Here is a 23,589-nt window from a genome sequence, read left to right as displayed (position 1 = left end):
ATTTTTTCTCTTTAAAAGTTTCAGCTGTTTTGGCCCAACATCATTAAATCGGTATCATGACAGTCGAAGTAAAAAGACGTCCTTATAAAAAAAATGAGGTGTCTAGGTATGTGTTTTGTGTAGTAATGGCGAGGAAGAAGCTTGGAAATTTGTTGATGGGGACGAGTTGCACAGAGAGGCCAAGGAAACAAGCAGGTTTTAAGTGAAAAAAAGAAAAGAAAAGAAAAGACCGTGAGATTGAATTAGACGGCCAGGATTGAAACGTGAGGCAAAAAAGTATGCCCAGTCCAACTAGGTTTCCTACTTATAGCGGGTCGATTACACTGACATAAGAAAAAGTAGTATATAATAAAATGAAGGATTAAATTCAGTTTACCCCCCTGAACTTTGGGCCTAAAATCAGACTGGTCCTTAAACTTTTTTTTAATCAGACTGGTCCTTGTACTCTCAAACAACATCACCCAAGTCCAAAATTTGAATTCTGGTCCAAAAATGATGTCAGCTGCTGAGTTGGAGCCGACAAGGGAGCCCACACTTCAGATTTTTAAATCCTGAAGGAGGGCAGAATGGACATTTCCTATTTAATATAATTTCTCATTTTTATTTTTATTTTTTTCTCTATACTCTCTCTCCCTCCCTCCCTCCCCGCCGCCGCCGGAAGCAAATCTTCTCCTTCATTCCGCCTCCAAAGACTAGTTTCACCAGAAGCCCAACCAGCCCATCTTCTCCCTCACTCTCTCACTCAATTCCCATTCTCCTCATCCCTACATTTGCATCCGAATTCGTCTTCAAAACAAAGTTCACCACTCTCATCTCGTCTTCGAATTTACTATGAACACCCATATGACTGATACCATTCTCTAGTATTCCACACTTTACAACAATTATCAACGGTCCAAACTTCACAATCAAGAAGAATAGTACATTCACCAGCAGCAACATGACGAATCCCAATTATTGTTTTCACCAAATAAAAACATCAATTAGAAAAGGAGATTCTAACAATTACTCATCAACTTAAAAACCTAATCCCCAATTTCAAGTTCAAAGTCAGGCATGTCTCTCTGCGACAAAAACAGTGATGGACCTCTCTGCTTTCCGATTGGCATTGAAAGGTGCCTTCAACCCCGATGGTATGCTTTTCGTTTTTGTTGCAGGGTTTATGACGAAGAATATTTAGTTTCATACCTCTATTTCTTTGTCTGAATTATCTTAGTTTCATTTGATTTGGAATCAGATAAATTTAACTGGAATATTGCTGCACCATTTCATTTGAGTTTCCGGAATGTCCTTCGGTTGATTTTTGTGTATTAAATGGATCCTCTGTTCATATATATATATATATATATATATTTGTTACAGAGATCCAGTCTTATGACCCAACATTTGTTATTATTCAATGTCATCTTCTCTGTATTTTTGTTTGAGAGTAACTTCTCCGGCCAAATCGATCATTTTGGTCTTTTAGGATCGATCACTTGATATACTAAAACTATTATATTGTATTTGGATTTGTGCAGACTTGTTTTAAATGACAGACTTTTTGAAAAGTCCACAGACTCTTTAAAAAGTTGATAGACTGTTATGGATTTCTTAAAACCATTAATTTTAGCAATAGACTTTTATTGATTCATGAAAATCTATATACTTTATTATGAATGACTTCTACAGATTTCCTAAGATATACAAAATATAAAAACAAAAAAAAAACAAAAAAAAATAAAACAAATGCAGCCCAAACACAAAACAAAATAATTACTTTTTGTCTCTTCAATGCTCCAGTATCTTCTAATAGAAATTGACTCAAATAAATGATCGTTAGTATGTCTAGTGAGTTTGTTCTTATTCCTAATCTCCCAACAACATAAATATACAATATAGATCACTTGATGTTTATGGTTAATTATTCTCATCAATTTTGTTTTCGCCGATTAACATATATTGTAGCAATATTGGTCAATGTCTTGATCTATAATCAATCAATTGAAATTCAATTGTTCAACCTTTTTTTGAACCATAATATAAATTCAAATTAATGAGAATAATTAATTAATAAAATAAAATTTAGTATGGTTCAAGGTCTTAGGGTTAGACCACAATATTTGAGTTTTAGGGTTTCATAAATCATTTTTATTGCTACAATGAACATGTTGGGTATCAAAAAAGATTGATATCATAAAAGATTAGAGAAAAGAAAAAAAATTAAGAAAAAGAGATGATGAAGGACAAACTTCTTCGTGCGTAGAGAGAAGATCTTTAATAGACTTTTTTTTTTGAAGAGGAAACTTTGATAGACTTTTTGAAATCTTTGGTCTGGAGGCTGGAAAATTATTGGAGTTTGGTATGTATAGTTAACACTACAAAGTCCATGATTATCCATGATTTTCTAATTCCATAAGTATGAATGATATTTTGAATACCTCTGTACTTTTATTCACTTTTAAAAGTCCTAATTGAATACCACTAGATTTTGGTGGAATTCATGAAGTCTTTAAAAATCCTAATTGAATATCTCAAGACTTTCATGGACTGTTAAAAGTCTATATTGAATACATCCAGATTTTTAAATTCCATAGATTTCTTTAAAAGTTCTACTAATTCCATATACAATACACCCCCCCTTTTTGAAAGGATTACAGCTCCTCATGTTTTGTCAAACTTTCATTTTTGCTATTCATGTGATTATTCGGTATCACCCCTTATTTTTTTGTGTTTTCGTTTGCCTTTCCTTTTTATCTGACAATATGACTGCTAACAGGTACCAAGTCGTTTGTGCCTACCTTCAGGCCATGTGAACCTGGTAAGCTCTGAGTTGTTCTTTTAAGGTTTCTGAGTAATCTAGCTAATCTAGAAATGATTTTTAATTTGGTTAATTTAACGAAATTCTGTTTGGTCATTTGGTTTTTGAAGATCCCTTACCCAACCAATTATGTCTAGGAGACAGGAAATATTATAGTTTTGTCATCTTTAAATATATCTCCTCCAGAAAAATCATTTTGGTCTATTTAGTCTATGTATGATGCATGTGGAGTAACTTTCTGTTGAGGGGAACATCAATCTCAATGCATTTGCAGATATATATTTGTAGTTGAACAGAGTTTCTTCCTTGTTTTTCTTATGACACAAGTTGTTAGTCACACAACATCGATACATCTGCTACTATCTGATGTCATGTAGTTACAGCACTGATGTTTTTGGTTATGGCATTATATTACATTCGTATCTGACAATACCGATGAACAGGTGCTTTAGATCATGTGTCACTCCGTAGTCGTATGACAAACACTGGTGGTTCTCCCAATATGATTTTGAATTTGTTTTGCTTACCTTGAATTTGCTTGGACGAAGTGCTTTTTATTGGGTAAACTACAGAAAAATATCCCATGTTCTGGGGGTTGTTTCCACATAAGTTGCAACTACAACGTTTTGGAAAACCTACAAACTATCCCTACCTTTAACTTGATTGCCTTGGGACATTGCGAGTACTTGTGAGTATTGCGAGTCCAATTTTTCTGTCATAGTATATTAAAGGGTCCCACCACTTAAAATTCAGGCCGAATTGTTGTTTATTAGGATGTGCTTTGGCGCTTTGCAATCCTTCGTAATCGTATTGTTGGAGAATCCATTCGTAGTCTCTGTTGTGTGCTGATGTGGCTTATGTGGACACCCTTAATTTTGGGGACGTGGGTTCTGGAGTGAACAGAAGATTAATAACAAAAACTCTAGTTTGTTTTTGGTAACGTGTAAATCCTATTTTGCAAAAATTCAAAAGATTTTGATCAGGGCACTTTCAGCTAACATGCACAAGCCTTGACAAACTACCCCATGTGATGCCTAGTTGAAAACAAACTACTGCATATGATGCATTGAAAGTCTATAAAGAGCAAGTCCCTGTTGATGGGATGAAATTGCAATGTGCTGTCTGATCCTTTATGAGAAAACAACGATACATCTTTTGGGTTTTGACACATATGTATACCCATGATTTTGGTTTTGTTTTTAGTTACCTGGAGTTATAGTGCATTGCAGTTATTACCAGTCTGCAATTTCTTTCAGCTAACATGCACGATCAATAAATGTCTCATATGAAAAAGTCTCGACAAATCACTGCACCACTAACTCCGGTATCTTTTTCCTTGGAGTAAACTTCAGAAAACAACCCTATGTTATTGGAGGTTGGGACACATAACTGTAAACACGAAAATCCTGCAACGAATGAAAAAAAGACACGTGTACAAAATAATATATTTTATATTAATGAATTTGAGGGTTACAATCTCTGTAGATGCTATTTCACAAGAATCTCCTCTGATTCGATCTCTGACTTTGATTTGATCCAAGGGTGACGAGCACTTGATCTTGAATCGAACGGTTGTAGTGTGAACTTCTTGTTATGTTGACGATTTGAGGAAGACGATTGACCAAGGGCTGTAGAAGCTTGATCTTGATCGGATTTAGGCCACGAGTGGTGCCACGTGGTGAGTGTTCTTCGGCTTTGGTAGGGGATGAACCGGCACGTGTGTTTGGTGCTTGTTGATTCTCCACGAGCTTGATGAAGAACTTTGTAGAGGATTTACTTTGTTGATGACTTGCAGAAGGCGGTTGATCAAGGGATGCAGCGGCTTGCTCTTGATCGGATTTGAACCACGAGCGATGTCACGTGGCTAGTATGGCTTTGATGGTGGATGAATCGGTACGTTTGCTTGGTGCTTGTTGATTCTCTGCGAGTTTGATAACTTCTGAGCTTGCAGGTGATTTCCCTTTTTTGTCTGAAGTTGGTGAGGTGAAGAGACCGGCTAGTTGGCAGCTAGATGGTTCTTCACGAGATTGGGAGACTTCTGAGCTTTGGAGAGGTTTATTCCGACTGCTTGCGTCCCTTTGTTTTTCGTCCCCTCCCGGTTGGTATACTTGACTCAAGGGCGATTGTCGCTTGATCTTGAGTCGTACGATGACCACGAGAGTTGACACGTGACGAGTGCTTTGGCTTGAGGTTGGTGATGAACCGGCTATTTTGTAGCTTGAGGGCTCTTCACACCCTTGAAGACTTCTAAATTTTGGGAGTGATTTTTCTCTTTGGCTCCAGTCCTTCTCTTGATTTGAGAGGGGATATTTATAGTGTCGGCGCCTTTCTCAATTTGGAATGCCTTGATGACACGTAATTAATTGCATTTTCCTTCATAACGTAATCAAATCAATCAGCCTTAATTAACTGATTTAATCACGACCATTAAGGAATTAGTCAATTAATTTGATGGCTGATTTTAATTGTATTTCATTAATAGCATAATCAAATCAATCAGCTTTAATTAACTGATTTAATCACGACTATTAAGGAATTAGCCAATCAATTTGATAACTGATTTTAATTGTATTACATTAATAGCATAATCAAATCAATCAGCTTTAATTGATCGATTTAATCGCGACTAATATGAAATTTAGCCAATTAATTTGATGACTGATTTTTCATCTTGATTATCAATTTAAATAAATTGACATCTAATCAGCAGACGAAATTTAATACTTGATTTGACTCGGAATCAATTGATTTAATTTGATTGATCCACTTTAATTTCAGCTGATTAGGTCGGAACAAATTTATTTATTGCCGTCGGGTCTTTCATGTGTCACCAAGTGTCGTTCTCTGAGTCCGCGTGATTTTGCTTACTCACAAGCTACGTGCACATTTTGTAGGACCCACATGCTGATTATGTTTGTTCAGTCATAATTTCAAGTGTTGACCGAATTATTTAATGAATGTATTTTCATTAAATTTTTGGTGTCTACAAATGCCCCCACTTCAAGGTGCGTTGTAAAGTAAACATGTTGTCACGTGTTGGAGGTGTGACTTGAAGTTTGAATTTTTTTTTTTTTTTACAAAACTTGACGCGGCACTTTGCTTCACTGTAGTCAACTTCTAAAACTCTGAAGTTATAGAGATTCCTTTGGAATCTTGATTTAAAATTGTTGAGAGTCTCCCGGAATCTTGATACAATTTAGAAATTCTCTTGCAATATTTAATTTTGCAAATATGGCAAGGACTCCGAATAAGCAGGTGACAAAGCCCATAACATAGGAGTATTTTTAACAAACATTTATGAAATGGATCATTTATTTATTTATTTATTTATTTTGCCATATATTGGCGCAAATCAATATAATGTGCCTTAATTTCAGCAATTAATATAAACACCACATAAGTCGACGCCATATATAGTAGGAATTTTGATTCCCTCCATGTTTTCCTGGTCTCAACAAGGAGATTAATGGAGCGAGAAACCCCTACCCTTTCAACATAAACGGACGGCCTCCTTTATATTTTGAACAAAAACAGCTTGGCTGCTAGCTCATTTCACTGCCCTTTTATCTTTGGTGTTGCAGAAAATCATCAAGCAAACAATTAAGATTATTTGCCTTTACCCGTTTCTTCATTAATAGTTGAGACAACCAATGACCTGTGCTGACTTTTCCTTTCTCTACTGTCCGACAGGGACCTGCTGCTGTTGGGTGGCTACTTTTGCTGGGACTTTGAGTTTGCGCGAATTACTGGTAGTGGCAAGGCTGAGGTACGTCTGTTTTGCCTTCCTCCTCTGATTAACCCTTCTTTCATCAGTATTCTTTATATACGTGCTGTGCCTCATGAATTATCCATGATTTCATCTTCTGACATGGTAGAGACATATGATTATGATTATAGTGCACGTGCAGAATTTTCATTCACAAAAAGCATGACTCATACCTTTATTCATTCATGTCCACATGCCCCCTTCTCCTTCTTGTCTCATGACGTCACTTTCTTCTTCTTCTTTTTTAATTTTGTTTATATATATATATATAAGCCCGTGCAGATCCAAAGTGAAAGCTTGATTCATTTTTGCACTTGATCACATACTCATATATATACATGTGTAGCTCTGCAACCCCTAGAATTTTTTTTATTTTTATTTTTTCCTTCACATCGTACATGCAAACTTGCACAGGCGTGATTAATTACTCATTCATGTTCACATGCCCCCACGCCCTCTTTGTCTTGCTGACGTCACCGCCTCTTTTTTTCTTTTTCACATCGTACATGTATTCTGAAACTAGTAGACTTGCTGCTACTAGTGTGTTGCTTCTACAGGGACCTTAATTTGACGCAAGCTCTTGGTAGCGGCAGAGGTAGGCTGCAACCTCTATTTATTATTTCTTTCTTTCATACATCTTGTGTTTTGGGCATGATTCCACCATCTGACATTACATATATGCATGCACGTGTAGGCCTAATCAAGCATGATCCGTTAGCTCTATGACTCATCATTTCCTTCTAATCATTCTTCTTTCATATGTCATGACGTAATTGCTCTTTTTTTTTTTCCTTTTTTTTTTATTTATTTTTTTCAGACGTTGCACGGCTCTGAAATTTTTTTCCCTGCCTTTTTTATGATGTCACCTCCTTTTTTTATTGTCGCACAATTTCATATGTATTTCAACACACACACACACATATATATATATATATATATATTTTTAAGGGTTTTGGTGACAATTGAATAACGCAGACGACCTAAATGCTTGGATTTTTCTACTTTCTGATTGTGGGAAAATCTTCTCAAAGCAGTCAGGCTTTGCGTGTTTGTCGACGTCAAGAAGAAGAACGTGAACGTCCTAAACACTTGGCGGATCAATCGGTACGTTTGCTTGGTGCTTGTTGATTCTCCGCGAGTTTGACAACTTCTGAGCTTGCAGGTGATTTCCCTTTTTTGTCTGAAGTTGGTGCGGTGAAGAGACCGGCTAGTTGGCAGCTAGATGATTCTTCACGAGCTTGGGAGACTTCTGAGCTTTAGAGAGGTTTCTTCCGACTGCTTGCGTCCCTTTGTTTGTCGTCCCTTCCCGGTTGGTATACTTGACTCAAGGGCGATTATTGCTTGATCTTGAGTCGTACGATGACAACGAGGGTTGACACGTGACGAGTGTTTTGGCTTGAGGTTGGTGATAAACCGGCTATTTTGCAGCTTGAGGGCTCTTCACACGCTTGAAGACTTCTGAATTTTGGGAGTGATTTTTCTCTCTGGCTCCAGTCATTCTCTTGATTTGAGAGGGGATATTTATAGTGTCGGCGCCTCTCTCAATTTGGAATGTCTTGATGACACGTAATTAATTGCATTTTCCTTAATAACGTAATCAAATCAATCAGCCTTAATTAACTGATTTAATCACGACTATTAAGGAATTAGTCAATTAATTTGATGGTTGATTTTAATTGTATTTCATTAATAGCATAATCAAATCAATCAGCTTTAATTAACTGATTTAATCACGATTATTAAGTAATTAGCCAATCAATTTGATGACTGATTTTAATTGTATTTCATTAATAGCATAATCAAATCAATCAGCTTTAATTGATCGATTTAATCACGACTATTATGAAATTTAGCCAATTAATTTGATGACTGATTTTTCATATTGATTATCAATTTAAATAAATTGACATCTAATCAGCAGACGAAATTTAATACTTGATTTGACTCGGAATCAATTGATTTAATTTGATTGATCCGCTTTAATTTCAGCTGATTAGGTCGGAACAAATTTATTTATTGCTGTCGGGCCTTTCATGTGTCGCCAAGTGTCGTTCTCTGAGCCCGTGTGATTTTGCTTACTCACAAGCTACTTGCACATTTTGTATGACCCACATGCTGATTATGTTTGTTCGGTCATAATTTCAAGTGTTGACCGAATTATTTAATGAATGTATTTTCATTAAATTTTTGGTGTCTACAATAACTACCTTACGTGCATTGTTTCCAAAAACCTACAAACTATCCCTACCGTTAGCTTATCAGGCTTATATGGATTTCCAACCTGCTCAATGTGAACGGAGTTATAGCAAGTATTAAGAAGTTGCTCACCATTTGAAAAAAAATCAGGGTGAATTGCAGCATCATTACCTGACAGTCTTACACCTCTCATTATTATCATGTGTTTGAGTGAACATAATATAATCTAAAAGTGTCGTTAAAATGTTCGAAAAATTAGTGGTTTCAGCTCACATGTATAATAAATTATTCATGTCCACGTACTATTCATTTTTGTTGCTCTTGTGACATAGATAATTTGGTATTATTCAATGTTCAATGTGCTCTCACAATACTTATATTTTGGGTTTGTCATATGCATGAATCATTGTTTTTTAACGGATTTGCAAACTTGCAAAAGATACATGTTTGATTTGTTCTTTGGATGAACATACTTCATCTGAATGCCGGTACAACGCTGAAGTCCTAAAGAACGCAATTGTTGGCAAGGGCTGTGACGTATTTTGTAAGACTTGTGATTATTTGTTTTTCGAGCGCTGTTGTAACCAAGTTTCACGGCGTGCGAAGCTCAAGTATTGTAATCTATGTTCGACCTACGGCAAGCACTGGCACCTGCTGTGCCCTCGCAGATCTGGTGAATATGTGCTCAATCCTCCTGGTCACATAACTGCATATGGTCGGAGGAACAAAAGTGGTGTGTAATCTGTGGTTTGTATACTCCGAGGAAAACACATCATGTTGGATATCTAATGTGAGAGATTATTCAGAGCACCGCCGTGCACTTGCACCAACATAAATGAATGGTTAGATTGCATTAAGTACAGTTTTTGTTTATTAAAAATAAAGTTGATAATAAATATCAAGGGTTGAGATTATTTTATAAGTGTTGGGTCATTTACACCGTCGGTGCATAAAATAATTTCCAATCTAATGTGACTTTTAGGTGAAATCCTTTGGTTTGTTTCTTTTTCATCGATCCTAATATCCCAAACAATGGAAAAGAAAGTAGGTGAAACAATGGAAACACAAAGTAGGCGGCCACAATATAATAAAAAGAATGAACTTTTTTCACTGAAACACAATGCATAGAGAGAGGGAGAGTGTAATCAATGCCTGTGTGCGTGTGCGTGTGCGTGTGCGAGTGCGTGTGCGAGTGAGAGAGAGAAGCAAGAGACTTTGTGCTCGAAGCTTGAAGAATTAAACCTCTAATAATCCTACGTTTCATCTCTTGAGATTCTCAAGAAATATAAATAAGTTGTTCTCCTCCTTCTCCTTCTTGTTTTTCATTAGCATTAATGCCCGGGAGGACCACAGGTCACGTTCCGCCAATAAGCTGTGGCCTGTGGGTATGAAAAAAAATAAAATAAAAAATGCAAAAAGAAAAATGGAATCTTGACCGTGGGATTGAAACAGACGGCCGGGATTGAAACATGAGTTCTTACTGAAACGACGTCGTGCGCTCCTCCTCGCGAATCACTTCTCCCCTGAAAAATTCCTGAGTCGCCAAAATCTGAAGCTACAGTGAGAGAGGGATAACAGCATCTCAGGTATTTTGGGTTGCTCTACAATTTCTTCTTCTCTATTGTTTTCTTCATAAAGATACTTCCTTTATCTTTTGGGTTGCCTATTCTGCAAGTTTTTGCAGATGGGTTTTTGATTTCTGTATGAACAACGAGCTCAGAAATTTGATGATTTCAGGAATTTTTGTTTTTTGGGATTCACTTTTCTCATTTTTGGTTGAGCAAAATTTGGTTTCTGGGTTTTCAAACGGACCCTTTTTTTGTTGACTTAATTGACTCATTGATTTGTTATAGATCTTACACTGGTTTTTTTTTTTTTTTGCTCGATTTGGGTAGAATTGCTGAAGTGAATGGATTGATTGTAAGAAGGTAGAGGAAATTAGACTTATTTGCGTTGCTATTTTGCTTAATTGTCGAAAATTTTCGATCTTTCTAGTGAGAAAACGTGTAGATTATGATTGGCGATTTGTTACTTCTGTACTAGGTGGTCAGACACAAACACACTCGAATCAGACTCCGTTAGATGAATAGAACCACCAACTTCCTCAAGAAACCTTCCTTCTCTTTGTGTTTCAGCTACCCTTTTTCACATTCCGCTCCCCAACCTGTTCACTCTGTGTATGACCTCAGCACCTGCATAGCCTCATTGCAAGCATGTGCTCGCTACAAGAGCCTCAGAAAAGGCAAGCAACTCCACGCCTATATGCTCACGAATGGCTTCCTTTGCTCCCCTCAATCCATAACCAGCCTCATCAACGTGTACTCCAAGTGCAACCAAATGGGTGATGCCGTCTCAACCTTTTACTATAAGTTCCATGATCACAATGTGTTTGCTTACAATGCAGTCATTGCTGGGTTCACTGCAAATGGGTTGGCTAGAAATGGATTTGAATTCTATAAAAGAATGCGGTTGGCAGGTGTTGTGCCAGATAAGTTTACATTTCCATGTGCTATCAGAGCTTGTTGTGGGGTAGTGGAGGTTTTGAAGGTTCATGCCTTGGTGGTTAAACTTGGGTTGGAATTAGATGTATATGTTGGTAGTGCTTTGGTGAATACATATTTGAAATTTGTGTTAGTGGAGGAGGCACAGAAAGTGTTTGAGGAGTTGCCTTCTAGAGATGTTGTGCTTTGGAATGCAATGGTTAATGGGTTTGCACAGATTGGACGTTTTGATGAGGCTTTGGTTGTCTTTAGGATGATGGGTGAGGAAGGGGTTGTGCCTAGTAGATTTACGGTTACTGGGGTCTTGTCAATCTTCGCCATGACTGGAGATTTTGACAATGGGAGAGCAGTGCATGGGTTTGCATTAAAAATGGGGTATGATTCACATTTTGAGGTTTCAAATGCATTGATTGACATGTATGGAAAATGCAAGTTTACAGAAGATGCGTTAGATATTTTTGAGATGATGATTGACAAGGATATATATTCTTGGAACTCAATTATAGCAGTGCATGAACAGTGTGGTTATCATGATGAAACTCTCAAGCTTTTGTATAGAATGTTAGGTGCTGGGGTTCTACCTGATCTGGTGACCATCACGATAGTTGTTCCAGCCTGCTCTCATCTAGCAGCGTTGATGTATGGTAGAGAAATCCATGGGTATATGATTAAAAATGAGATTGGGAAGGATGTGAATAAGGAAGATGTTAATGATGTGCAAATGACCAATGCGATCATGGACATGTACACAAAATGTGGGAGCATGAGAAATGCTTATATGGTTTTTGATAAGACGAAAAATAAGGACGTAGCGTCATGGAACATCATGATCATGGGTTATGGCATGCACGGCAATGCTAATGAGGCATTAGATATGTTTTCTCGCATGTGTGAGGCACGGATTGAGGTTGATGAGGTCACATTTGTTGGGGTTTTGTCTGCATGCAGCCATGCAGGGTTAGTGAGTGAAGGGCGTGAATTATTGAGACAAATGAAGTCAAAATATGGTGTAATTCCAACCATTGAGCACTATACCTGTGTGGTTGACATGCTTGGTCGAGCTGGACATGTGGAGGAGGCATTTGAATTGGTGCAAAACATGCCTATTCAGGCCAATCCTGTGGTGTGGAGGGCATTGTTAGCAGCATGTCGACTCCATAGAAATTCGGATATTGCAAAAGTTGCTGCACAGAAGCTAATGGAACTTGACCCAGGGCACTCTGGTAATTATGTGTTAACATCCAATATTTTTGTAGACATTGGTCAATATGAAGAGGTATCAGAAATTAGACATACAATGAGGCAACATAATATCAAGAAGGCACCAGGCTGTAGCTGGACTGAGTTGAAGGATGGTGTGCATGCTTTTATCAATGGTGATAGGGCCCATCCTAAAGCCAACTTTATTTATGCTGAATTGGACTCCTTGACAGCTCGACTTCGTGAGCATGGATATGTGCCCCAGCTCTAGAACTTGGTTTCTATTGAACAAAGCACGGTAGTTCTCAATAGAAAATTTTTCCATTAAGACAATTGACTGACATAGGCACTACCTAGGAAAATAAAAATCACTTTCCTTGCATTGAAATGAGAAGGCTGATACTAGAGTTGGTATCTTTCAATTCTTTAGTGTTAGTTAAAGTAGGGTATGATCGGAATCGTATTTGTTTTTGGTGTTGTATTGTTGGTAGATTTCGCATACTGATTTTTCTTTCTTTGTTATTTAGCTAAGTACTTTTCTTACCTTTAGATATATAATTGAATGATTTTTTTTTATTCTCTCTGGTTTATTCCTTGCATCTATTATGCGTATGGGGTATACTGGTTTATATTTGTTGCTTAATCATGAAGGGTTTGCATTTTCTTTTTCGCATGATTTTGTATTTTACATTAGGTAATGGTTAAAGTATTAAAGATTTACTTGATCTATCTTCATTAACTGATTGATTGCTTGGCCCCCTGTTTTCTATTGGAAATTTCTGGCTCCAAACTCTGCCTGCTTCAGTCCCTCTCCCCTTGATTTCCAAACATGGCCTGCAACTTCACAATTACTGTGGTAATCATAAGTGTGATGTTGATCTTGTTTCGTCTGCTCTATGTTTTTTACCAATCCGGCAAACCCCTCAAAACCAGAGGCTCTGCAGGCTTAGCATCACCCCTTAGTACACTCATTATATTAGGCTCAGGGGGTCACACTGCAGAGATGCTCAACCTGTTATCCGTGCTGCAAAAGGACAGATTTTCCCCCAGGTTCTACGTTGCCGCTGCTACTGACAATATGAGTCTCCAGAAAGCTCAGTTGCTAGAAGAGACTGAGGACAAAATGGAAACTTCACGCTCACAGTTCATGCAGATCTATCGAAGTAGGGAAGTGGGGCAATCGTATATAACCTCTGTGTTGACTACTTTGATAGCTATGGTTCATGCACTTTGGCTAATGCTAAGAATCAGACCTCAAGTGGTAATGTTCTTTTTTTCTCTACTCATTTATATTTCTTTGCATTTGAACATTGTCCTAAATCAACTGTTTTATTATCAATTGGAATTGCAGATTCTATGCAACGGGCCTGGGACTTGTGTTCCACTTTGTGTTATTGCATTCTTATTTAAGGTTTGTGCGCATCTTTTAGATTCTCTTTTTCTTTCTCTGGGCAGTTCTGTGCATGTGATCAATTCAGAGTTTTGATTCTTGGTTGATATCATGCAGGTTGTGGGGATTAGATGGTCATCTGTGTTTTATGTTGAGAGTATAGCAAGAGTTCAGAGGCTTTCCCTAAGTGGCTTGCTTCTTCACAAGTTACGCATAGCTGATCAGTTCTTTGTCCAATGGCCACAGCTACAGAAGAAATATCCCCGAGCTCACTATGTTGGCTGTCTCATGTAGTCACTTCGGTAGTTTCTAACCTCCAATATGGTCTTACATCCCTCAAGTTTTTACCTACTTTAAGTTATTCTACTTCAAATGTAGTTCACAGCTCCTAAACTTCATACTGACGAAACTTCTGTTATACCACCCACGAGGATTGGGTCAGAACTATTCAACTGCTGTAAAGTTCTTTGTGCAATACTGATTCATTTTTCAAAGTGATGCCATTTTGATTTGTTAACACTAGGCACTGGTGACATTCAATTGTAACGGATTAATTTCAGTGAAAATTCCCAGACCGTTCAAATCGTATAAGGTAGGAGAAAAGAAATGCTGAAATTATAATTTTATATACTTCTTTGAATTTGATGAACACTATTTGGAGTTAAACTTCACAGAAAGCTGGTTGTTCTCCCTTTTCTCTATTCATTCACTCAGCAGTTGGTCTCTTTCAGTAAAGGAATCATTGAAATTTCTGTTACAGGTTTAGTTTCAGGGTTGGAGTTCGAATTGTCGAGATAATGCTGATAGAGATATGAAGCAAATCCCCAGATTGCCAACACTGTTGCAATAACCTTTATTCCATCCATATGATCATTGAAGAATATTACTGCGAGAATTGGAATAAATGGCAAGCCCGAAACACATATAACATTCGAGAACAAGGAAGAAACCTCAAAAATCAGTCCTATTGCACCAATATTGAAAGCTTGCCATGCTGCAGCTGTGCAAACCAAAGTCACCAAGTAGAATAGCCTCCCCAGCTCAAACTCCTCAATCTCTCTCTTTAAACCCTTCATCTCTTTGCTGACGAAAAGTCCAACTAGGGTAGCACAGGTTGCAACTATAGATTCAAAGATTATCATTTCTAACACAGCACTAAATGCATTTGATTTTAGAACTTTCTGGAAGGCTACCTGCGTAAGGGAAAACATCAAACCATAGCCAGCAGATGCGCCAATGGTGCACGTGATTCCGATTATGTACTTCTCTTTGGAAACTCCAGCGATATTCATGGAGTTGGCATGAAACACAAGTAACATGGAGGAGATGGTGAGAAGGACTAGGGAATTGACAATATAAGGTGTGAACTTTTGTGAATTGAGGAAGAAGGAGAAGAAAGCATTGAAGACCAACTGAGATGCACAAATGAGTGAAAATGTCGAAACTGGAAGGTACAAGAGTCCAATGGAATACAGCATGCTATCTGATGCTAGTAGCACACCAAAAGAGAGATAGATCAATGCAAGAACTGATGAAGATGGCAGGTTCACACTGCTTTCTGTAGTGATTTTTTTGGATGATGAGAGACATTGGTAAGGAATTAGGATTGGAAACCCTACAAATTGCACTAGGGTTGCCATCCATATGCTTTTTCCACCTTTGTTGTAGTACAGTCGTCCCAAGAGTATAGCTGCTGACTGGCCAAAGAGAACAAAGAGTGTGTAGACGCTGATACGGAGCCACCACTTAAAATTTCTGGGCTGAGAAATTGCTGGTTCAGCTTCTTGAACTGGTATGAGAGACATATTTGGATTACAAACAGGTGCAGCTTTATCTAAGATTAGTTTATATATAAGATCGTCATTTTAAACATAATACAAGGGGAAGATGATTCAATGTTGATGATTGTACTTCTTTTTTAAGTCCCTTTTCAGGTTCCTCCAAATTCTAGAACCCTACTGGTAGAAAGTTGCTAACTTAAAAGAAAAACACAACCCTAAGTCTTTTCCTTTCTGATATAGAAAAACCATATAGAATAATCAGACCTACAAAACGTTTGTTCATATTTCTGGACTTACCTATGATGTGGAGTTGCAGATCTTGAGCCTTCCCCATGTCGGAGGTGAAGGATGAAGAATCTTGAAATGATAAGGCAGAGAGAGAGAGAGAGAGAGAGAGATCTAGCGAGTCTTATGCAATATGAAATGCCTGAAATTCTTGCAGGTGATCATGAATGTCCATTTTGATTGCTTTGAGGCCTTGCATCATTTTAAACAATTACTGGAAAACATATGGGCATCACAATCAACCAGTTCCTGTCTACAAAGGTAATTTAAACATGTTTGATGCCCCTATAAAGAACATTTAAGTAGAAAACAATGGACTTTTATCAGGACAGGGGCATGTATTAGTCATAAGGACTAGCTAGCATGTAAATAATGACCTCATATATGTAAGTGAAACCCTTATAGCTCTTCTTTTACATAAGATTAGAATAAAATTCATATATCGAAGGCTGATTGTTCAAACATTAATGTTTTCCACAGGGACAGCTTTAGAAACTTCATCATTGGCATCTTTCTTCTCACTCTTGGACTTACGATCATCGAGGTAGTCCTGATAAACATATGAAATAAAACCCCACATAGCCAAAACCAGGGACATTGCCTTTAGCCCATCCATTTTTTCATGGAAGAAGATCACAGCTAGAACTGGAACAATAGGCAAACCCACAGCACTTATAGAATTCGAGAAGAGGGATGACGCCTCAAATACCAACCCACTATTCCAATATTAAAGAACTGCCAATTAATAGCTGTCCATGTTACATTCATAATATAGGAGACCTTCCCTAACAGAAATCCTCCATCTCATGCTTTAGACCCTTCCAGTCTCCACTAGCAAAAAGTCCCACCAAGATAATAGCGGTTGCAATGACTGATGTATACACTGTCATATGACTCATATCCATGATCACTCTAAATGTTTCTTTTCTTATAACCTTTATGAAGACTAGCTGCGTTAGAGAAAGTGTCAATGCATATCCAGCCGATGCCCCAACAGTGCAGACAAAGCCTATTATGTACTTTGACCTGGAAACTTTACTCGAGTCTGCAGAGTGGTCTGCTTGAAGCACTAGGAGGCTGGATGAGATGGTCAGTATAAAAGAGAGTTGACAATTAAAAAAGTTAACTTCTGCGTGTTGAGGAAGAAGGAGAAAAGTGCATTGAAGGTGAGTTGGGATGCAGAAATGAGGGAGAAAGTAGATACAGGAAGGTAAGATAGTCCTACTGAATACAAATAGTAGTCTGCTGCTATAAGGGAGCCAAGAGAGGCATAAATTGATGCAAGGACTAATATAGACAGTGGCTTTGACTCGATTGCTAGTGGCTTTGACTCGATTGTTTGTGGTTGGACAGTTTTTGTTCAATGCTGGAATGCAATAATACGGAAGGAAGATAGGAAAGCCACAAAGTTGTACTAGTGTAGCAAGCCAGTTGCTTTTACCACCTTTGTCATAGTACTGTCTTCCCAATAGTGTTGCAATTGCCTGGCCAGCGAGGACAAAGACTGTATAAATCGACATTCTAAGCCACCAGTTAAAACCTCTGCACCAAGGCAGCTGGTTAGGAATATATGGTAGTGAGTTTGCTTCATTTGCTTCTGCTTGAACTGAAAATACAAACACATATCCAAGGATCAGTAGTGGAACTCATGATATGATTATATTTGGGAAGAAAAGATATCAATAGCGCTTTGTTTGTAACTGAAGTATCTGATCAACGCCAAAATGGGAAAATTTTAGACCAAAAAACAAGAAGTATATGTAAGGAGGCAATTACTGATATTTTACCTCCAATGGTTTTCTTACTATACTAGATACACTCTTCTTGTATGGCTTCAAAAAGTTTTTGACTTTAATAATAGTAACAATAAATCTGGGAACTTTTACACTTCTCCATCCACCCCTAAATTTAAAGACTATCATATGCAGGATGAAAAGATCGATCAGAAAAAGCAGCAGTTTCCATAGCTTGTAATAGTAGTTGTGAACTTGTGATTGGCTTGCAGTCTTGTACATATCAGTTGCTAAAATAGATTCCAGACTTACTGCATGCAGTGAAAACTAAAAGGCCAGTAAGTAAATGAACTAGCTAGTTGACATACCCTTGATGCTCAGCTGCCGTTCTTGAGGTTCTAATGCTCCCATGTTGAAAGGTGAAGAACAATATATCTCTCAAACAGAGAGAGAGAGAGAGAGCCTTATGTCAATTACACATGGAATTTTGGCATGTACGTGTGGGAGGTCGTATGATCTAGCACAGAAAGGAAGAAACAAGTCAGAGAATAATGGGTATACACACTAGCTAAGAATAATGGATCTAGCTCAAAAACCTTTGATGATCTTTTTTGTAAGTACTTGGACTACTCCCTTCAACACATGACTTTCCCAAGATCTCAAGGACAACAGACATGCAAAGAATTAGGAGCGTATCTCTCCTAATTGCTCGTAGAAACAAAGGAAATAAAGGAAGATCGCATGAAGAGAATTTCAAGGAAGCTATCTCACTGATCTTGAGATAAAGGTCTCTTTAATACATATCATATTTACATGATTCTAAATTGATATGCATTGATTTTAATTGATCTCAAAATCTCTTTATATATGCATATCCGATTACATGTTCAAAATAGTTTTAAAACCCTTCCATGTTTATCTTATTCTGTGATTAAGATACGATCTGTTTGAGGGGGAGTCCTGCTCCTATAAAAAGGGTTTTCAAACTGATTTATCGTAGAGAGTTTTGTTTTGCATAAATTGGTTTTTGCTTGAACTTCTAGTTTTTTTGTTTAAATCGGTCCTTGAAAACTCTCAGTGTTTTTGTTTCATGTATTCCATTGCTTAATCAATCACTTGCATAATTCATTCTCAAGATCATTGAGAAGATTGAGTACGAGGATGATTGAATACAGATTGGTTAGTAGTTGATGTTGAATAAATTAGAAGTTAGAACAGTAGTAAAACAAGTTAGCATCTGTTGCTAAGTGAAAGTGTTTGTTGTGAACAAACATTACTTGTATACTGTAAACTTGATTATTTCATATTGGATTGACTCTTCATGTTGGCTACGTAAAAAGCCACGTAGTGATGTTTCCTCAGTGGAGAGGTTTACACTGCGTTAGCAATTTTTGTGTTTGTGTTATTTCATTTGTGTGCTAGAATAAGGTCAGCATTCAAACCTTACAATAATTGTTCCATCTTGTAAAACCTTACACTTTTTAGTGAGAAAACGTGTAGATTATGATTGGCGATTTGTTACTTCTGTACTAGGTGGTTAGACACAAATATTCTCGAACCAGACTCTGTTAAATGAATAGAACCACCAACTTCCTTAAGAAACCTTCCTTCGATCTCTTTGTGTTTCAGCTACCCTTTTTCACATTCCGCTACCCAACCTGTTGAGTCTGTGTATGACCTCAGCACCTGCATAGCCACATTGCAAGCATGTGCTCGCTACAAGATCCTCAGAAAAGGCAATCAAATCCATTCCTATATGCTCACAAATAGCTTCCTTTCCTCCCCTCTATAGATAACCAGCCTTATCAACATGTACTTCAAGTGCAACCAAATGAGTGATGTTGCCTCCACCTTCAACTATAAGTTCCATGATCACAATGTGTTTGCTTACAATGCAGTCATTGCTTGGGTCACTGCAAAATGGGTTGGCTAGAAATGGATTTGAATTCTATAAAAGAATGCGCTTGACAGGTGTTGTGCCAGATAAGTTTACGTTTCCATGTGTGATCAAAGCTTGTTGTGGGGTACCGGAGGTTATTAGATATTTAGATTCCTTCCTTGTTGGGTATGATTCACATTTTGAGGTTTCAAATGCATTGATCGACATGTATGGAAAAGGGGTCGTGACCACTTACCCCATTTTAGCCCAAAAATTGCCCACTTACTCCACCAAGAGTTTTTTGACCTCGTTTACCCAATCTAACCTATAGTGACAGTTTTGCCCCCTATTAAACTTTATCCTCTCAGACTCTTTCTCACACACACACTCTCTCTCTCTGCCGCGCCCCACCTCCGGCTTCGCTCTCTCTCTCTCTCTCTCTCTCTCTCTCTCTCTCTGTGCCATGGTTGCTCCGGCAGCTTCGGGCCACCACCTCCATCAAGTCTCCACCGCCATCAGAGAAGATAGGAGCACTGCATCCGGATTCGACCTCAACCTCCGAGCGCCGCCGTCACCCGAACAAACTCTCTCTCCCCCAGACTCTTTCTCTCTGCCATGGCTGCTCCGGCGCACCACCTTCGGATTCGGGACAACAACTCAATTGATCCGGCGGATTCTGGGCCATCTAGTCTCTGTTTCTCGATCCGGATCTTGGCTGGGTCTTAACTGGGGAACCCACGGAGACGAAGACGTACGGTGGTTGAGATTGAGGTCGGTGGTCCGGTCCCATCAACCTTGTTTCGCCAACTCTTCCCATCTCGATGAAGACGATGACGATCCGACCAATCCTGCACCGGCCTCACACTCGGTGGGTGCCCAGAGCAACTTCTGGGTGCCCATATCACCTTTTTTTTTTTTTTTTGTATAATGTGAGCTCCGAGAATGGGAAAGGAAAAAAAAAGTGAACGTGTACAATTGAACATATAAATTGATCAATTGTGTCTTTAGTGTATTCATTTTGGTTCACTTGAGGGCAATAATATGAGTACTGGGGGGTAGTAATATAGTTACTGGGGGCAATAATATGATTACTGGGGGCAATAATATGAGTATTGGGGGGCAGTAATATAGTTACTGGGAGCAATAATATGATTACTGGGGGGCAATAATATGATCAATTGTGCCTGTCGTGTATTCATTTTGGTTTTAGGAGTTTATACAATTCACTGGAGGGCAATAATATGATTATTGGGAGACAATAATATGAGTATTGGGGGGCAATAATATGATTACTGGGGGGCAATAATAGCAGGATTCCGGATTCCGGTCATCGATCGCTGGATTTCGGTTACCGGTCGCCGGAATCCGGTCAACGGTCGCCGGAATCCCATCACAGTTTGCCGGAATCAGGTCACCGGTCGCCGGAGACCGCACCGGCCACTGGTCACCGGAGCACAGCAGGGTGGAGGATGACTTCTCCCTCTAAGTGAGAAAGAAGGAGAGGGCAAAAAAGTCTCAAAAAAAAAAGAAAAAAGAAATAATTGGGTAAAGGGGAAATAATCCCTTAGAGTGTTTTGGGTAAATGGGGTTAAAAAACAGTTGGTGGAGCAAGTGGACAATTTTTAGCCTAAAATCGGGTAAATGATCATTTCCCCTATGGAAAATGCAAGTTTAAAGAAGATGCATTAATTGGATATTTTTGAGATGATGATTGAGAAAGATTTATTTTCTCGGAACTCAATTATAGAGTGCATGAACAGTGTGGTTTTCATGATGAAACTCTCAAGCTTTTCTATAGAATGTTAGGTGATGGGATTCTACCTGATCTGGTGACTATCACGATAGTTGTTCCAGCATGATCTCATCTTGATCTAGGCGTTGATGCATGGTACAGAAATTCATGGATATATGATTAAAAGTGAGATTGGGAAGGATGTGAATAAGGAAGATGTTAATGACACGCAATCATGGACATACTAGTGGGGGATCCGGTTCCTTTAAACCAAGTTTAAAGTGAGATTGTTGTAAAGTTACGTGGAATTCGTGTAATTTCCATCATTTATATAATTTATAGGGATATCTTCACAAATGGTGTATGAACTTTAGGCATTTCTACACTTTGGTGTACCAACTTTCATAACTATCAGAATGGTGTATGAAGTTTGCTCCAATATTTCATTTTGGTGTACGCTGTTAAATTTTCCGTTATCTTTGCAAAAAAAAAAAAAATTCCATTATCTTTCCTATAGCTTTGTCAAATTTTTTTTTTTAAGATAACGGAAAATTTAACGGCGTACACCAAAATGAAAGATTGGAGCAAACTTCATACACCATTCTGATAGTTATGAAAGTTGGTACACCAAAGTGTAGAAATGCCTAAAATTCATACACCATTTGTGATGTTTTCCCTAATTTATATGGCTTGAAAGGAAACCACATCACCTAATAGGCGAATACAGCATATCGATCATTTTATTTTCAAATTGTAGTTGACTTGGTAATTAAAGCAAAAAGAAAGTCAAATTCTTGATCTTTTCTATCCTTTGTTTGTCTCTCCTTGATGCTATCGGAAGTAATAGGGTTTACAAGCTATAAACCTTAAAACAAATAAATCTATAGTTCACCAGACAATATGAGAAAACTCTATAGGGCTCTGGAACGTAGGTTTCTATTAAGAACTACCGCAACAGAAACCTACGTTCCAGAGCCCTATATCTCATATTCTTTTGCACTAACAACTCCCGCCTCGCCGTCCAATCCCTCTGCTCAGTCAGGCCCGACCCAAATCCTACCTCCTAGCATATGATGACGAAGCCCGCAGACGGTGACGAAGCCGCATATGATGACGAAGCCTGCAGACGTTGCCGGATTCGGTCTCCGGTGAGAGAAGAAATCAATGAGGGGGAAGGAGAGAGAGAGAGAGAGAGAGAGAGAGAGAGAGAGAGAGAGAGAGAGAGAGAGAGAGAGAGAGAGAGAGAGAGAGAAGAGATCAAAGAGGGGAGGGGAGAGAGAGAGGGAGAGAGAGATAGACAGAGAGATATATATATATATATATATATATATATATATATATATGAGTGTAATTTATTAATTAAAATGAGGGCAATACTGTCAATAGATGTTAGATTGGGTAAATGGGAGTAAAAAACTCTTAGCGGAGTAAGTAGGCAATTTTTAGGCCAAAAATTGTTAAATGGTCATTATCCCTTGATTGTTCTTCCTTTGCTATTTAGCAAATTTTCTTTCTTTAAAAAAAAAAAAAAAAAAAAAATCTTCTCAGGCCTTAGAAGGCTTCTCTCACCTAGAGAAACCCTAAGACCGGGCATACTCCGTTGTTGCAAAATTGTTCTCGTCCGGCGGCGCCCGAACGTCTGAGTGGCCTCTGGCCTTGCTGTCATCATGGGGTTTGCTGCTGGACGAGAGATAGATATCTATTGCCCATAGGATTCTGTCGAAGAGGTTTTTCCCAGGTTTTGTCAGTTGGTTCGGCTGGGCTGGTGGCGGAGGCAATGGTTGTGCTGTTACAGGCTGGTAATTGATCCCCATGAATGGTTTCTTGGACCGATGGCGCTGACATGGGTTTCGATCAGTGGCGGTGCAGGGTTTGTGAGGACCCGGATCGGGGATGGTGTTGTTGTTCAGTGGTGATGCAGGTCGGCAACGTGGCTCGGACCGATTGGATCGCTGTCGGCGGTGTCGATCGCAACGAGGCGATTTGGCAACATGGGTCGGACGAAACTCGGCCGGAAAGTGACGTACGACAAGGGTGATGGGAGAAGCCGGTGGACTGGGCCCGAACCAAGATGATGGGCCTAGGGTGATCTCCTTGGCTGACTACCCTATTGGGCTTCAGGTTGTTGGGCTGGGTTCTACACTAGTCCATTAGCTTCTAAATTTGGGCTAGGGTTTAGGCCCTTGGCCCAACCCTATGTTTTTAGTTTTTTTTGTCTAATTACAATAAGTTTCCTTGTATTAGGAATTTAGAACTCTAGTACCAATGGATGATCCCGCTACCTCTACGTATTTGAATGTATAATGAGTATGTCTATTTCTGTGTA

General features: G+C 38.5%; 3 protein-coding genes and 1 pseudogene across 4 annotated transcripts; 2 read left to right on the top strand and 2 right to left on the bottom strand.

The window, feature by feature from the left end:
* The first annotated feature begins 10,216 nt into the window (after positions 1-10,216).
* Positions 10,217-14,370, top strand: LOC112201728 (UDP-N-acetylglucosamine transferase subunit ALG14). Its single transcript, XM_024342635.1, has 4 exons — positions 10,217-10,348; positions 13,269-13,724; positions 13,815-13,874; positions 13,971-14,370. Exons 2-4 carry the CDS (start codon positions 13,293-13,295, stop codon positions 14,145-14,147), a joined length of 669 nt encoding a protein of 222 aa, XP_024198403.1. The 5' UTR covers positions 10,217-10,348; positions 13,269-13,292; the 3' UTR covers positions 14,148-14,370.
* On the top strand, positions 10,223-13,286 carry LOC112201723 (pentatricopeptide repeat-containing protein At3g14730). Of its 2 annotated transcripts, none has more exons than XM_024342631.2 (2): positions 10,223-10,348; positions 10,806-13,286. In XM_024342631.2, exon 2 carries the CDS (start codon positions 10,845-10,847, stop codon positions 12,732-12,734), a length of 1,890 nt encoding a protein of 629 aa, XP_024198399.1. In that variant the 5' UTR covers positions 10,223-10,348; positions 10,806-10,844; the 3' UTR covers positions 12,735-13,286. The 2 variants fall into 2 exon arrangements, with proteins under 2 accessions (XP_024198399.1, XP_024198400.1); XM_024342632.2 differs by lacking the exon at positions 10,223-10,348 and adding an exon at positions 10,355-10,690.
* A 193-nt stretch (positions 14,371-14,563) lies between the features above and the next one.
* Positions 14,564-16,175, bottom strand: LOC112201727 (purine permease 21-like). The gene is made up of 2 exons (XM_024342634.2): positions 15,932-16,175; positions 14,564-15,642 (listed from the first exon to the last, which is right to left on the bottom strand). The coding sequence occupies exons 1-2, from the start codon at positions 15,966-15,968 to the stop codon at positions 14,564-14,566; spliced, it is 1,116 nt and encodes a 371-aa protein (XP_024198402.1). The 5' UTR covers positions 15,969-16,175.
* A 201-nt stretch (positions 16,176-16,376) lies between these two features.
* LOC112201724 lies at positions 16,377-18,063 on the bottom strand (annotated as a pseudogene).
* Between the last annotated feature and the right edge of the window lie 5,526 nt (positions 18,064-23,589).

Source organism: Rosa chinensis, chromosome 5, assembly GCF_002994745.2.
Source record: "Rosa chinensis cultivar Old Blush chromosome 5, RchiOBHm-V2, whole genome shotgun sequence".
In the NCBI taxonomy this organism is placed as follows: Eukaryota; Viridiplantae; Streptophyta; class Magnoliopsida; order Rosales; family Rosaceae; genus Rosa; species Rosa chinensis.
The sequence above is the reverse complement of the archived record's forward strand: the minus strand, read 5'-3'. Positions and strand labels throughout refer to the sequence as shown.

Bases quoted from the DNA above. Each gene is read 5' to 3' on its own strand.
- LOC112201723 (XM_024342631.2), top strand. From the start codon at position 10,845: ATGAATAGAACCACCAACTTCCTCAAGAAACCTTCCTTCTCTTTGTGT.
- LOC112201728 (XM_024342635.1), top strand. From the start codon at position 13,293: ATGGCCTGCAACTTCACAATTACTGTGGTAATCATAAGTGTGATGTTG. The intron at 13,725-13,814 runs GTAATGTTCTTT...TTGGAATTGCAG, and splicing joins TAAGAATCAGACCTCAAGTG to ATTCTATGCAACGGGCCTGG. The intron at 13,875-13,970 runs GTTTGTGCGCAT...GATATCATGCAG, and splicing joins TTATTGCATTCTTATTTAAG to GTTGTGGGGATTAGATGGTC.
- LOC112201727 (XM_024342634.2), bottom strand. From the start codon at position 15,968: ATGGGGAAGGCTCAAGATCTGCAACTCCACATCATAG. The intron at 15,643-15,931 runs GTAAGTCCAGAA...CTCTCATACCAG, and splicing joins TCTGCAACTCCACATCATAG to TTCAAGAAGCTGAACCAGCA.